At 41.6% G+C, this 13,390-nt stretch overlaps 1 protein-coding gene across 2 annotated transcripts in view; it reads right to left on the reverse strand.

Annotated features, from left to right (window-relative positions):
- Window positions 1-2,807: 2,807 nt before the first annotated feature.
- grik2 (glutamate receptor, ionotropic, kainate 2) overlaps window positions 2,808-13,390 on the reverse strand; it is a 209,050-nt gene continuing 198,467 nt past the window's right edge. For both annotated transcript variants that reach the window (XM_047598050.1, XM_047598051.1), the window contains one exon: window positions 2,808-5,347. In XM_047598050.1, coding sequence (XP_047454006.1) covers window positions 5,094-5,347 — 254 coding nt within the window. In that variant the 3' untranslated portion in view covers window positions 2,808-5,093. The remainder of the gene's footprint in view (window positions 5,348-13,390) is intronic.

Consider the following 13,390-nt stretch of genomic DNA (forward strand, 5'->3'; position numbering starts at 1 on the left):
GTTTTTATCATCACATATTGGTTTTAGCTTGTCAACGACTTGTGTTAGTATGGCTGTTGATGAATATCTTTTGTCATTGTCTTTGCTAATGAAATGAGCACTGACCCAGGCTTGGAGGCAAGATGAGAAGCTTAGTTAACTGGATGTGGCTTGGAAGTACAGCCACTGCTGTTTTGCATTGAGAGGAGCCAGTTGAAGTGGTTCGCTCCAAGCGTGCCTCCCATTGGGCCCAGAAGAGTTCATTGACAGTTAATTGACTTATACCCTGCACGCTGATGCCCAGTAATTTACTCACTGGGGTGAAAAATGATCCAGTCCTGTGTCTGGGGTTTGGATCCAGCTTTGGTCACTTTTAAAATGAAATCAAATGTCTCTTTGGAAAAATATCCTTGACCGAATTGTATATACATTTGTGATGGTATAATTGGCGTCTGCCAATAAGGTGGAATGAGTAAATGAGTGAAACGATATTTCAGTTCAGTGCGATGTAAAGTTGAAATTCTGCAGCTCCTCATGGGAGCAAAGTAGAAGCCTTCCAACAATCTCTTAGCTATATCCTGGAGGTCAGTAAGCACTTTAAGATGCAAACAGCTCAAAGACACACGGATGAAGCTCTAATTCTGGGGTCCCTCCGCTGTTATGAAGTCAAAGGCCGAGGTCGAGCAGATAAGCCTCCAGTCACCACCACATGAGCAGGGGAGACAACCCTGTGTAGATGTGTTTGATATAATCGTTGGCTGCATCTCCGAGAGCTTCCTGTCCTCAGGGTCAGGGCAAGGAGGATGGGCGCTTTAATCTGATTGGTGGCCATTCTGCTGAGTCGTTACGGCTGACAGAGGTCAGGGATTGGTTATGCAGTGACCTTGTTAAGTGGATTCTGCTGAGTATAGTCATTTTATGACTACCCAACCATGTAACCAATTTACAATGCTGAAAAGATGCTTTTAACACTATTAGAGGATAAGACAATACAAGAAATTGTAAATTGACTGAAAAATCTCTTCTGGACTAAATACCCTGGCAAACACCTAACTGTGCCTCAGAAAAACTGTAGTGGACATCTCACAAGTTAGTCCATTCATTATTAATCATTTGATATATTTATAAAATGAGAAATAAAGATTGTTCTTGACAACAATGATCTGTTTACTGTCTACACCATTCTTTCAGTTAGCTTCATGAAGCCGTCATCCTGGAATGGGTTTTCAGTGTCCCTTCAAGGAGTTCCCAAACGTGTTGAGTTGGGATAAGTTGGACCACAGAGTGAAGGCAGAGCAGCCAAGAAATGATCATGTCATGAGTGGTTTATACTTCTGTGTCAAACCAGACCTCAGGCAGACCTTAACATCGTAGCCTCACATGCACCTCCCCAGAAATGTAGCTATGCTTCATGGCGAGGCAGACTGCAAGAGCTGTGATTGGTCCAAACTGGTAGTGGTATATTTCTGATTTAGTATAGCAGGCTGCTTCTCCATCTCCACAGTTTTCGAAATGATTGTTTTATGTCAATAAAGATGGAACACATCGAAAGAAACGTGAACTGAAGGGGTTAGGAGATACAAACATTTGTATGACTCGTCTTCGGCGAAAATTTCGACAAAGGTTACAGTCGTCATTGTTGAATGTGAAGACACAAAAATGAACCCGACTGGGGAAAAAGAGTATACACAACACTACCAGCTAGTGTTTGTGTTTTTACAGAGCAAGTATAAATGGCTCATACCAACATAAGCTAGTCCTGCAAAAGAATAACCCGTGCTTCAGTTGGGTCTAGTTTCGGTGATTGTGGATGCCAGGCCATTTGATGCGGCACTCCATCTCTCCATTATTCTCCTTCTTGGTCTTATAGACTGGAGGTGTGTTTGGGGTCATTGCCTTGTTGAAAAAGTAATCATGGTCCCACTAAGCACAAACCAGATGGGTTGGCGTTTTGCTGAAGAATGCTATGGTCAGCCATGCCTTGAATTTTGAATACATCACCAGCGGTGTCACCACCAAAGTACCCCTACACCTTCACACCTCCTCCTCCTCCTCCTCCTCCTCTTCCTCCTCTTCCTCCTCCTCCATCCTTCATAATAGGAACCACACACGTAGAAACCATCCAGTCATCTTTTCCTCAAAATCTTAGACAAAAGCACAGATTTCCACTGTCCATTTCTTTTTGTTTCATGGTCCAAACAAGTCTCTTCTTCTGTAGTGGTGGCTTCCTCACAGCACATCTACCATGAAGGCCTGATTTACACGGTCTCCACTAAACAGCTGATGTTAAGATGTGTCTGCGGCTGGAACTCCATGAAGCATTTATGTGGGCCCTGATCTTAAGTGCTGTTAATTTGGGTCAGGGTTATCTGCGGGAATGGGAAGCGTGTGCCAAGTTGTCATGGAAGCAGAAGGTGGCTACCTTTTAAGAATCTGAAATATGAAACATATGCTGGTTTAAACAGAAAATGCATTACTTCATAGTTTTGATGAGTTCAGTATTTAACTTCAGTGTATGTGAAGGTTCTCAGTCATCCAGGTCATGATAATAAGAAAAGGCATTTAAAAATGGCATAATCTACAATGTAAAAAAACAGTAAAAATATAGAAAAATGTGTCGAAACTTTTGACTGGTGATATACACTGATCAGCCAGAACATTATGACTACAGACAGGAGAAATGAATAACAGTGACCATCTTGTGAGAATTCAAGATTTTGCGACCCCCTGCAGTACCTCCACAGGAAGACCTATGCTTTAAATGGACCACTTTGTATTTCAGACATATGTCTTACTGTGCTGTAATACCCAGTAAAGAGACGGACAGAAAAGTTTGTGAATACATTTTATTTTCTTTAAACTTGTGCATCAACTTCAAAGGGTAAACTGTGTGCACTGCATTTTGTTTTCACGACAAGTTCAAAATTAGTTAAGTGTTCTTTATTATTATTTTTTTTTATTTCATTTTATTATTTTTTTTACATACTCTTTTTCCTTTTTAAAACCATTTACACACAATTGCTCAGCACTGGATTCTAGCAGTCGGTCAGTTATCAGGGGTGTACAATGATAAGCATCATCAATAACCTTCCCTCCCTACCTGTGTGTACACTATATAGCATATTTGCTCTAACCAGTATTTATTGTTTCTCTTCTTCTGTGTGAAGTAAAAATATCTTTCTTTAAATATGATTCTTTTACATGATAAAAATAGTTAATTTTTCCCTCTTCCAAAACGTTATGATGCGTCTCCAGAATGCACTGTGTCTCTGTCGGAGAGCAGAATACTAAATGATGTGAATCTGCTCCATGGACGATGGGTGCATTGTGCACTCTCGGGTGTGTGTTGAGTGTTTTGTGTGTCCGTGTGTGTGTGTGTGTGTGTGTGTGTGTGCGCGTATTTGTGTCAGCTCTATCAGGTGTCTAGGAAAGCGTCCTGAACTACCAACCTAGAGTACCACCCCCTTTCCTCCAAGGATGACACTCCTCATTGTGTTTTTTCGTGTCGATAAAAATCATTACAAAATTTTTGATTATCTTCGTACAAAAACACTTTATCATAGAAATTGCATTTGCACAAGTAAATGTGGAGATTTGCTGCGAACGAAAGAAATGAAAAAAAGCCACAGAGAAGTACAAAGTGAGACTGAGACTTGACACTGAGCAAATGTAGAAAGGAAAAAAAAAACGCGTGTACCCTTACAGAGTTGAAGTGAGGTGCGTTCACTGCAGTAGTGAAAATCCAGTCCATCGAGTTATAAATAAAGAGTTCATAAATAAAACAATAAATACTTTGAATAAATAGTTTGTGTGTCGTGTGATTGCTGTGAATTTAGACTTGGAGAGTTGTGCCCCAGAGTTCCAAGAGTTCCGACTTCCGAGACGGTGAGCAGATGCCTCCATTGTTTTTCAATGTAAACATGGTGCCCGCCGTTCTCGTGGATGCACACCGCTCTGGGCTAATGCCATTGCTTAATGCTGTGTGGCCATGGCAACCACAGACACTACAGAGAAGGAAACAATACATTGGGGGTGGGGGGCTTTACAAGTACTGACTCGTCGTAATGACACCCATTCACCAGCAGAGAACAGACAGATCAAACTCAAAAGTCTGATAACGTGTTGGTAGGCTAATATTTATGAGACTAATTAGCAAAAATCTACTATAATATCATGACCGTCCTTTACTATTCCATTCCCCTGTTTTAAGCTACTGTCCGTTCTTGTTTAGCTCCGTTTCTGTGAAAGAGCTGACAGGGAGTCGCCCTCAGCTGCTGCGATAACTCAAAACAGAGAAGAGCGATGTCGCAGCCGCTGGATGTTTGAAAGCACCTGAATGGTGTGCACCTCCACAGAATCCTCGCTGACGACTGGATGACTGCTATCCGTGGATATCAGCTCGCGATATTGCCCCGGCTTCTGCATTCTGTGTTTGAATCCCGCCCCCCCGCCCCTACTGCAACCTCCCATCCATCCCCCACCCAACCCATATTAAAGGCTAAAAGTGTTAGTACTCTGAAACACAAACAGATAATGTCACTTATTGCCTGATGGATGATTTACAGTATATCCATTATTTTATTTCTTTACGTCAATCGGTATAATGTGACTAAGCAATTCCTCTCTTTACATAATCAGGACACCGAGCTCGACATTTTTTTTATTTCTTTTTCCGCATTTGGATACAATTTAGTCGAGAGCCCGTGGTCCTTCCGTTAACTCATGATCTCTTAGATGCTCGTTGCTGCTCGACCAGCCTCTTTTGAGCGTTGCGCTGAAAGGCTGAAGGAGCAGCAGCCAAAGATTAAGGGTCCAATTATTATTATTATTTTTTTTAATTTATTTACCGTCTAGGCTCTTCAGCTCCTGGGTTTCAAAAATCCTGGCACTTGTAGTTCGCTGCCTTGCCAAGGTGGTAAGAGTAATGAGGTAACTCGCTGAAATTTCACCCAGGTTCAAGTTATTTCCACAGGAAATATTGTTGAATCTCTTATCCCTAGCTAATTATAAAGAAACAAGAATGACACTTCATCAATATACTGCAAAGCAATTCTGCTCTATCTTCACAATAACCCAACTTCCAGCCATTACAACCCACTAACCGCCCCCCTCCCCTACCATTTTCCCGCACCGTTTTCCCCAGTGTCCTTGCACACTACCCCAGTACAGGAGAGAGGGTGAGAAAGTGTTTGGGATTTCCACTTTAGGCCATAGTCTCTTTCCCTGGCAGTCTTCGGTCGTTGAAGGTGTGCATGTTGATGACCTCCTCGGTTTTCACCATGACAGGGGGCTGGGGCTTGTGTTTGAGCCGGCGCTGGCACTTGAGGGAAACCCGCAGCTCCTCCACCATGGCACTGCAGAAGGACCTCTGCAGAGAAACAAGGGAAAAACAAGAATGGGTTTCAAGACACCGAGTCCAAACGTTACAGACAACAGAAGAAGATTGCTCTCGCTGTGGGCAGCTTCGTTTTGGTTGCATTCCTAGCCCACCTCTTCCCGTAGTTGACACAAGGGAAAATTATGAAAAGCGCTGTGCAACAAACGGAGGGATACAGGGAGGTGCACCTAAATACATAGGATTTCTTAACACACTCTCAGAATATATCTGCGGGGGACTTATGGCTGTAGCTGCTCATGCAAAGCATTATATGCATTCCCTTTGTGATGTATAGCAAGATTTTATCTGTTTCCAATGTGTACTCAGTTGTATGTTCTCAGTGTGATGCACAGAAACCACCGGATGGATGTATATGGTACATCCTCAATGCTCCAATAGTGCATCCTAAAATGTGTTTGGGATCGTCCTCCTCATCATCATTTGTCAGTCATGTTTTATTCACCCACTACATTGGTTTACGATACTACGTTCTAATGTCTGTGTCATAGTATATTCAAAAACTGTATCTGCAACTGGACTTGTACCTCTAGTAGGGCCTTGTTTTCATTTTTTTTTTTCTTTTGGACTAGATACCTACACAAAACCTACTTGTTCAGCATCAACATGCTAGCATTTGTCTTTGTAAGAGCTAGCTTCACTAGAGACCTGCACAATTTATTTTCAGCAAGTGGCAAATAACAATGACTGATACTCAAGGAGGCATAGAACTGCTACTCCTTACAAGTGCAGAAAGTTCCGATGTAAATTTGATTCCTAAGTAATGACAATGGTTGTTTTTACCATTACGTACAGGTACTGACAGCAGTGGTTATAGAGGTATTCGTATTGTAGCTTTGCAGGAATGCATTCTTCCATTGTATGGATTTGGATTATCCATTTAATAAATTGCAGCTAGCTCCGACTATTGGACAGAGAAGAGTGCAGATAGACAAAGAAGTGATGATGTCATTCACCTCCAGTTAGAGTGGGACAAGGACATTATACCAGCTGTGCCGTATATAGCTCTGATAATCAACGAATGGTAGAGAGCATCGTTCCTCTCTATTTTTCAGTGTGGGTCAGTTAGTGCTTTTCCTGTAAATACTCAGTCATCATTACGTCATGCTTAGGTAAAAATTACTTTCTGAGGGACTCTGTTTAGTGATGTTCTTGTGTATCAGTGGTTAGTTTGTATGTTTAAGATGCCTTCAGTGCTTATCAGTATGCTTTCCAGTGACACGAGGCTGAATGAGTTTCAGGAGGTTTGGCTCTGCTGCATGATTCTAAATGCTAAATGCTATTGCAACAACTTAGGTTTAAGTACACACATTATTTGATTTGTTAAACTGACTTATGATCCGAAAATGCAATGATTTTAACTCTTAAAAGTGATTACAATACTGAGGTTAGTGGTGGCTTGTTTTCATGGTTAATAGTGTGCCATGTAATACTGCAGTCAGCTGAGAATAAACCATGTGGTGAAGGTCAAGGAATGAGCGTGGACTTGATTTAAAAGTGAGGAGTGGTACGGCAGTGTTTTGTTGGCCCATCCCATCCCTCCACCCTGACCTCCTCTGTGTGTTAACTTGTTTTAGTTATGTTAGTGGTGATGTCACAAGTGAAAAAAAAACATGTTATTCTTCAGTGCTGATAACAGTGTCCTCCAGCCCAACTCTGTAACTCCATCAGAATATATATATTATATATTAAATATATCAATATTGACCTTTTATATGACATAGATCAGTACTGCCTAATGCAACTTTATACACACGATTACCAAACTCTGGCTGAATACCGGTGTATGATTAGAAATAGAGTTTTACTTGATATGAATTATATAAAAACATTATAAACGCAAAGATTCATGCACAACAAATAAATTCCACGAGCCCAAATATGTGGTTTATCAGAGGGTAACTCAGTCTCAGAATGTTTTTATGTGTGTGTGCAGGTACTGATGGTAGAAAGATGGAAATAGATACATGTTTCAGAAAAAAAAAATCATTACATGTATTTGAAAATGGTTAATTATTTCCTTTTAAGAAAATTATCTCTGGATTTTGCTTCATTTTTCTTATCCATGAAGTTCTCAGATCTCACAGAGGTTCTATGTGGTGGAGAAATACAAAAGCCAGCAGAGTTAATTTATTTTAGCTACGGTCACGAAAATGTTAACCACAATGTATTTGACATGAATATACGGGAATACATAAACACTACAGTGTACTGCAGCCCACTGACAGTGTATAAGTTATAATGTTGAGCTGAAACTTGTGGTAAGACTCATCTTCGCATCTTTGATCTAAACCCCAGTTTTGGGGTTTTGCCCTGTTCTCTGCCCAGACTCCTTTTGGGTCCAATAAAGCTCAATAAGGCTTGGAGAAGAAACTACACTGATTTACCATGTAAATACTGAAACCTGGCAAATCACATTACATGATGACTCTCAGACCACTAATACATCATGGGAAAATGAGAAAAACAGGCCTGAGATGCATCTGCACCCTGTCATTATTTTTAGAAAGGCCTTCCACAACAAGGCTAAAGCTTGAGTGTGCATGATAAGCCTACTATGTAATGGCACCACACAATCACAGAGATAAACAGTGTTTAGACAGGGACCTGCCCTGTGAGCGTACTGTTTAGTGAACAAACAGCTGTTGCATCCGCCTAATGTTATCTGGGCATTTCTTATAATGAAACACGCCGTGCATCGGGCAAAAAACGATCAGACGCCTCCTCCTCCTCACTGCAGTAAGGCAAAGAAAAAAGGCCCCCAGAGAGATAACCTTCAAACTAAAAGACATAGTCAGGCTCTTATGAATAAAATGATGGTCTAGCTGTAAGACAGAGAGACCAGCAGCATACATAAGTCACTAACTTTCTTTACTGAACTGAAGCTAGGCCTAAAGGGAGTTTTTAAAGATAACATCGAGATATTTATCAGGGTTCCAGTTTCTAAACACACACCAGCTGTGAGCCTAAAACCCATCTCTCCCTGACACCTTTATGACAAGAGAAGAAGAAAACATGTCATATCCGAGCCTCCCTTCCTGCACCATCACTTAAAAGCAACAGGTCATTGTTGAAGACGCCCTTTCTCCCTGAATAGCACTAACCACTGCTAGGGGCAGACCTAATCACTCCAGGCGTTCCAGAGCAGCTCCATACAGTAGCTGTGTTCATATTACCACGAGTTGAAGAATTGCACATCCAGCTGTGACAGTGTATCACTATATCATGGGAGTAGCCATGGTTTCCTTCCCTGCAAGTGCACCATAATTGGAAACTACGATGAGGGCTCTTGGACGACCAGAATGATTGGACTATGGAAGTATTCCAGGGAGACCACATGACACACAGGCATCATGTCCAGCAACCGCATCACACAACCAACCGAGACTTTAGTGTCTTCACCGTAGATGGAAACAGCTTTCTCTCAGTCCAATTGCACACCCAGATAAACCACTGTGGCCAATTTATGTTGCAGTTCAGACAAATGCGGAGAGCAGCTCTGTCCCAAAAGGGGGTCAAAATGATCAGATAAATGTCCAGTCCAAAAAAAAAAAAACACTCATGCCCCTCCTGTGTATTATTTCCATCGCTGTTCCCAGACACCTGGTGACACCGTATGATGTTGTGTCTTTGCCTGCCCAGCCTTTGTGGTCATTGTGACAGCTGAAGATAGCGGCAAGATGCTGTCCTCCTGCAGCCCGTCAGGAAACTCGAAGATGAACGGGTCCAGCTCCGTGCCCTGAGAGGGATCCCCCACAGCTCGCCCAGCTGCTGACATCTCCTTCATCAAAAGGGAGTTCCATGAAAGCGTCCGCTTATTGGCTCAATGCAGCAGCCCCTCCGCAGGCGGACGAGGCAGGTAGCCTGACGCAGATGCAGGCTTCGCAGCGGGGGGGTGGATGGATGGAGACAGTGGACAGATGCTGCTGCTGGATTTCTTCCTTCTTATTTTCTCAAGCCACTCTACATCACGAACAAGACACAGCCTAACCTCACACTTTTAACATGCCTTCTGTAATTATGTTGAGATTGGGAGTTCTTCAGCTTTGTTTTGAAATTAAACTTTGACCCTTTGTCCTTTTGTTTTTTTGCTTTGGTTCCTGCGTTCGTTTAGCATTTTTCAGTGGCTTCCATTTACTCATTTGGTCTCAGTTGTGATTACCTGCTCATCACTGCAGATATTATTACATTACATATATATATTTCATTTGTTATTAATTACATTTTGCTTCCCCGTCCTGCTTTATTATTATGTCCTGCATTTGGGAAATAGTTTTAAATGTGTGGGTCTGTTTTTTTTTACATAACGAATAAAATCGGTCCACCATTTTGGTGTGTGTGAAAAAATATTGCAATATATCGTCAATATATCGCATCGTATATTTCCTGATACAATATCAATTTTGAATTTCAATTTTAAAAGAAAAAGTCAGAGTTTTTGGGCCACACCTCCGCTGCACCTCCGCTCCACAAGGTGTCGCTGTAGCACCACCTCGCTGCATTGTGTTTCCTGCAGTGGTGAGCGAGGCAGTCGAAGAAGTGGACCAACAAGTAGCACAAACAGTGACTTGATCCACGTTTTCTGCACAAGTGCAATAAATTGGAAATTGGAATTAATATTCTTTTTGGACTCAATTTGTCCAATGAATTATCACTGTCATCTAATGTACCTATGCAACATGTATTTTAAGCTGCATTTATTTCTCAATGACTTATGTAGAATATGGCAATATGAAGGTGTGTTTAGGGTCATTGTCTTGTTGAAAAACTAATCATGGTCCCACTAGGCACAAACCAGGTGGGTTGGCGTATTGCTCTAGAATGTTGTGGTTGGCCATGACTTGAATTTTGAGTAAATTACAAACAGTGTCCCCGGCACCATCACACCTCCTCTTCCATGCTTCACAGTAGGAACCACACATGAAGAAAACATCTGCTCACCTTTTCTGTGTCTCAGAAAGACATGGTGAGTGGAACCAAAGATCTCAAATTTGGACTCATCAGACCATCCATTGTGTTTCTTGGCCCAAGGAATCCTCTTCTTCCTCAGTAGTGTCTTCTTTTGTGGCGGCATTTCTACCATGAAGACCTGATTCATGCAGTCCCTTGTGATGGATAGTTTTGAGATGTGTCTTAACGTATCCTCGCCAGCAGAGGTAACTTGTGGTCTTCCTTTCCTCATGAGAGGTTTATCACGGCATTGACAGTTTGAGGGACTCCACTTGTGGAAGTTCTGGAAGTTCTCCAGACTGACTGGCCTTCATGTCTTAAAGTAATCATGTACTGTTGTAATCTCTTTACTTGAGAAATCTTGGAAATACGGGACTATGCACTATGCACGAACATGAACCTAATAGGTTCTCCGCATGTGCATGACCGCTATCCCTGAGCACGGTGGGTTTTACAGGCCAGTGGAACATCATCACTTATTGATACACATTGTGTCTCATCAGACTGGAATTCTGTGCCACCACACGCCCAATTAAACTGCTGATCCTTCACATTCTGTCTTCCTTTCCTGTAAGTTGCTGTGGCACCAGGTCATAGCAGCTTGCTCCACGAGACGCTACCAAAGAAAGATGTAGGGGTGTGTTCTCCTAGGTGATTTTTATAAATTAAATGTTCAGTTGTAATCAGAAGCAATCATTATATTTACTATATTTAGCGAATGGGTGCGAGGACTTCTAGTGTGTTTTAATATCCATCAGAGGACAGCCTTAGCTTTGCTATTCATCCTCATCTTTGACCACCGACAGTGGCATTGAGGGATAAAGCTGGGAATCATTTTTTTGTACTTTATGTTCAGATAGTGCTTCAGAATTTCTGAGACATAATGCACTTTCAGTAAACAAATGGGAAAACATAATTGGCTGCTGTTCCCCAACATTTTAGGCTGGCATTTAACATTAAACTTACCCACAGAAAATTGACTGAATGCCACAGCTGCGTCTACAAAATTGCACCATGATGCAACTTGGAGTCAATCAACTGAAGAACTGAACTACTTTTCAGCTATTGATATATATGTATTTTTGTGGTTTCTACGTTAAACTGCAACCATGAACCAAACAAAAAATATGCATAAAAGCAAGAAACAAAAAAGAAAAAATATATTAATTTAAAAAAAAACACCATCTTTGATTAACTTTTTGATTTACTTTTTTGATAGGAGCGTTTAAGTGAATTAAAATGTAAGGGCTTATTCAAAAGGTCATAAAAAAAACAGCATTGCATTAGGCGTAGAGAAGTCTCTAATGTCCAAAGCTGAATTTGTGTTCTGGTTTATAGTATTTGAAGTGTTTAGTTTGAATATTTTGCACTTCATAACGGGTATAAAAAAGGTTAATTCAGAGCAGTTTTAGTGGCACTGACTGGGCAGTGAGGCTGATAACCTTGATTCATTTATGTTTGACTTGTATGTATTGAGTGATTCATTCACATTGGTCTCACTTTGGCAGTTTAGAATTAGTGGATATATATATATATATATATATATACCCCTGTGCCCAGTCTCATTGGATGTCTGTCCTGTGTGTGTGTCCCTCTGACAAAATGTCAGCTGGGACAAGCTCCCCCCTCCTCATCTAATTTAATGGATACACAAGTACAGTTAATGGATGGATGGACAGATGTTAAAAAGCAGTGTTTTGGTGCAGTTTGAGCAGAAGCTGAGTTAAGTTAGCATGAATTTTTGTATGTGAGCTTTGGCAATGTAAGCACAGTTATCACTGTTCATGTTCGGAGAGAGATCATTGTCAGGGGCCAAATGTTTCTCTGTGTTCAACATCTAGACTCAGGCTACTGTGTAGTGCACTCAGTTTATCAGAGCCTTCCCACTGAAAACAGCGAGGGGAGCTTAAACATTTTCTTTTCTCGCTTTCTGGCAGGTCACTGGGCACTGACAGGGCACAGTAGACAGGCTGGTTTTCTGCCCTGCCAGTGACTCAGAGCCATAAAAACAGACTCACATGTGTGTGTTGCGCTGTTTGGTCCCACCTACAGACGCCAGTGTAAAAACATAACGCACCTCGGCGTGTAATCCAGAAAGCAGAGTGTGGCAATGCAAACCAAGCAACCGACCAGCAAACAACATCCTCAACGGAAGGGGGTTTGAAATATTTTTAAATGAAACATAGTGCCATGCAAACCTTGTTTTCTTTCAGTGCCACTGCAGACTTAAAAACAGTTTCAAAAAAGTAGTTACACTTGAATAAAACTTCAAATCTGCTTCAGAATATCGTCTGCTGTGTTGCAAGCGCAGACCCTAAACCTGCTGTGCAAAGTTATTTACCTACTCTGCACCTGCCCTTCGCAGAGTTGTTGTGACACAGCAATGACCTGGAATAGTCCACACTTCTTGAAAAAAGAAGTTTGTGCTGCTGGAAGGAAGGTTGATACTTTATGGGTCTAATCTGTTCAGTCATCGATAACTAATGAAGGATTAGTTAGTACAAAGTAGGGGATAATGTGTGATTTGTATACAGATGTGTCAGGCTGCATCCTGCTGGGATGACTGCTGCTATCAAGGAGTGTCATTGCTTGGGGCGGGGGTGTCTGGTCTGGTTTAGGTGGTTGGTACATGTCTCCATCCACATCCACATGAATGAATGTCAGGTCCAAGTTCCAAGTTTCATAGGTCAAAGTCTCCCAGCAGAACATTGTACCCTAGGGGGTGCGGAGGTACTGCGAGGGGGTCGCAATATATTTGGTTGATTAGACATTTATATGTATTTTTAATTTTCCCCCACAAATTTAAATTTCTTAAAATGCACATTAACATGAATCCAACATATTTTAGTAAAGGGATAAATAGAGGCAAGAGACGTTATCGATACAGGAGCTGCCTCAATAACCACCGTTTCACACAGAGCTCCACACTAGCTGACACTAAGCCCCGCCCCTATCGCTGCTGAGCCAATCACAAACCAGTATATTACACACTGATTCTGTCACGTTCACCGTAATTGGCCGAGAGCCTATTCAAACCACGGATGAAATCCAGAAGTACTCTGAATA

Source organism: Mugil cephalus, chromosome 11 (assembly GCF_022458985.1).
Source record: "Mugil cephalus isolate CIBA_MC_2020 chromosome 11, CIBA_Mcephalus_1.1, whole genome shotgun sequence".
In the NCBI taxonomy this organism is placed as follows: domain Eukaryota; kingdom Metazoa; phylum Chordata; class Actinopteri; order Mugiliformes; family Mugilidae; genus Mugil; species Mugil cephalus.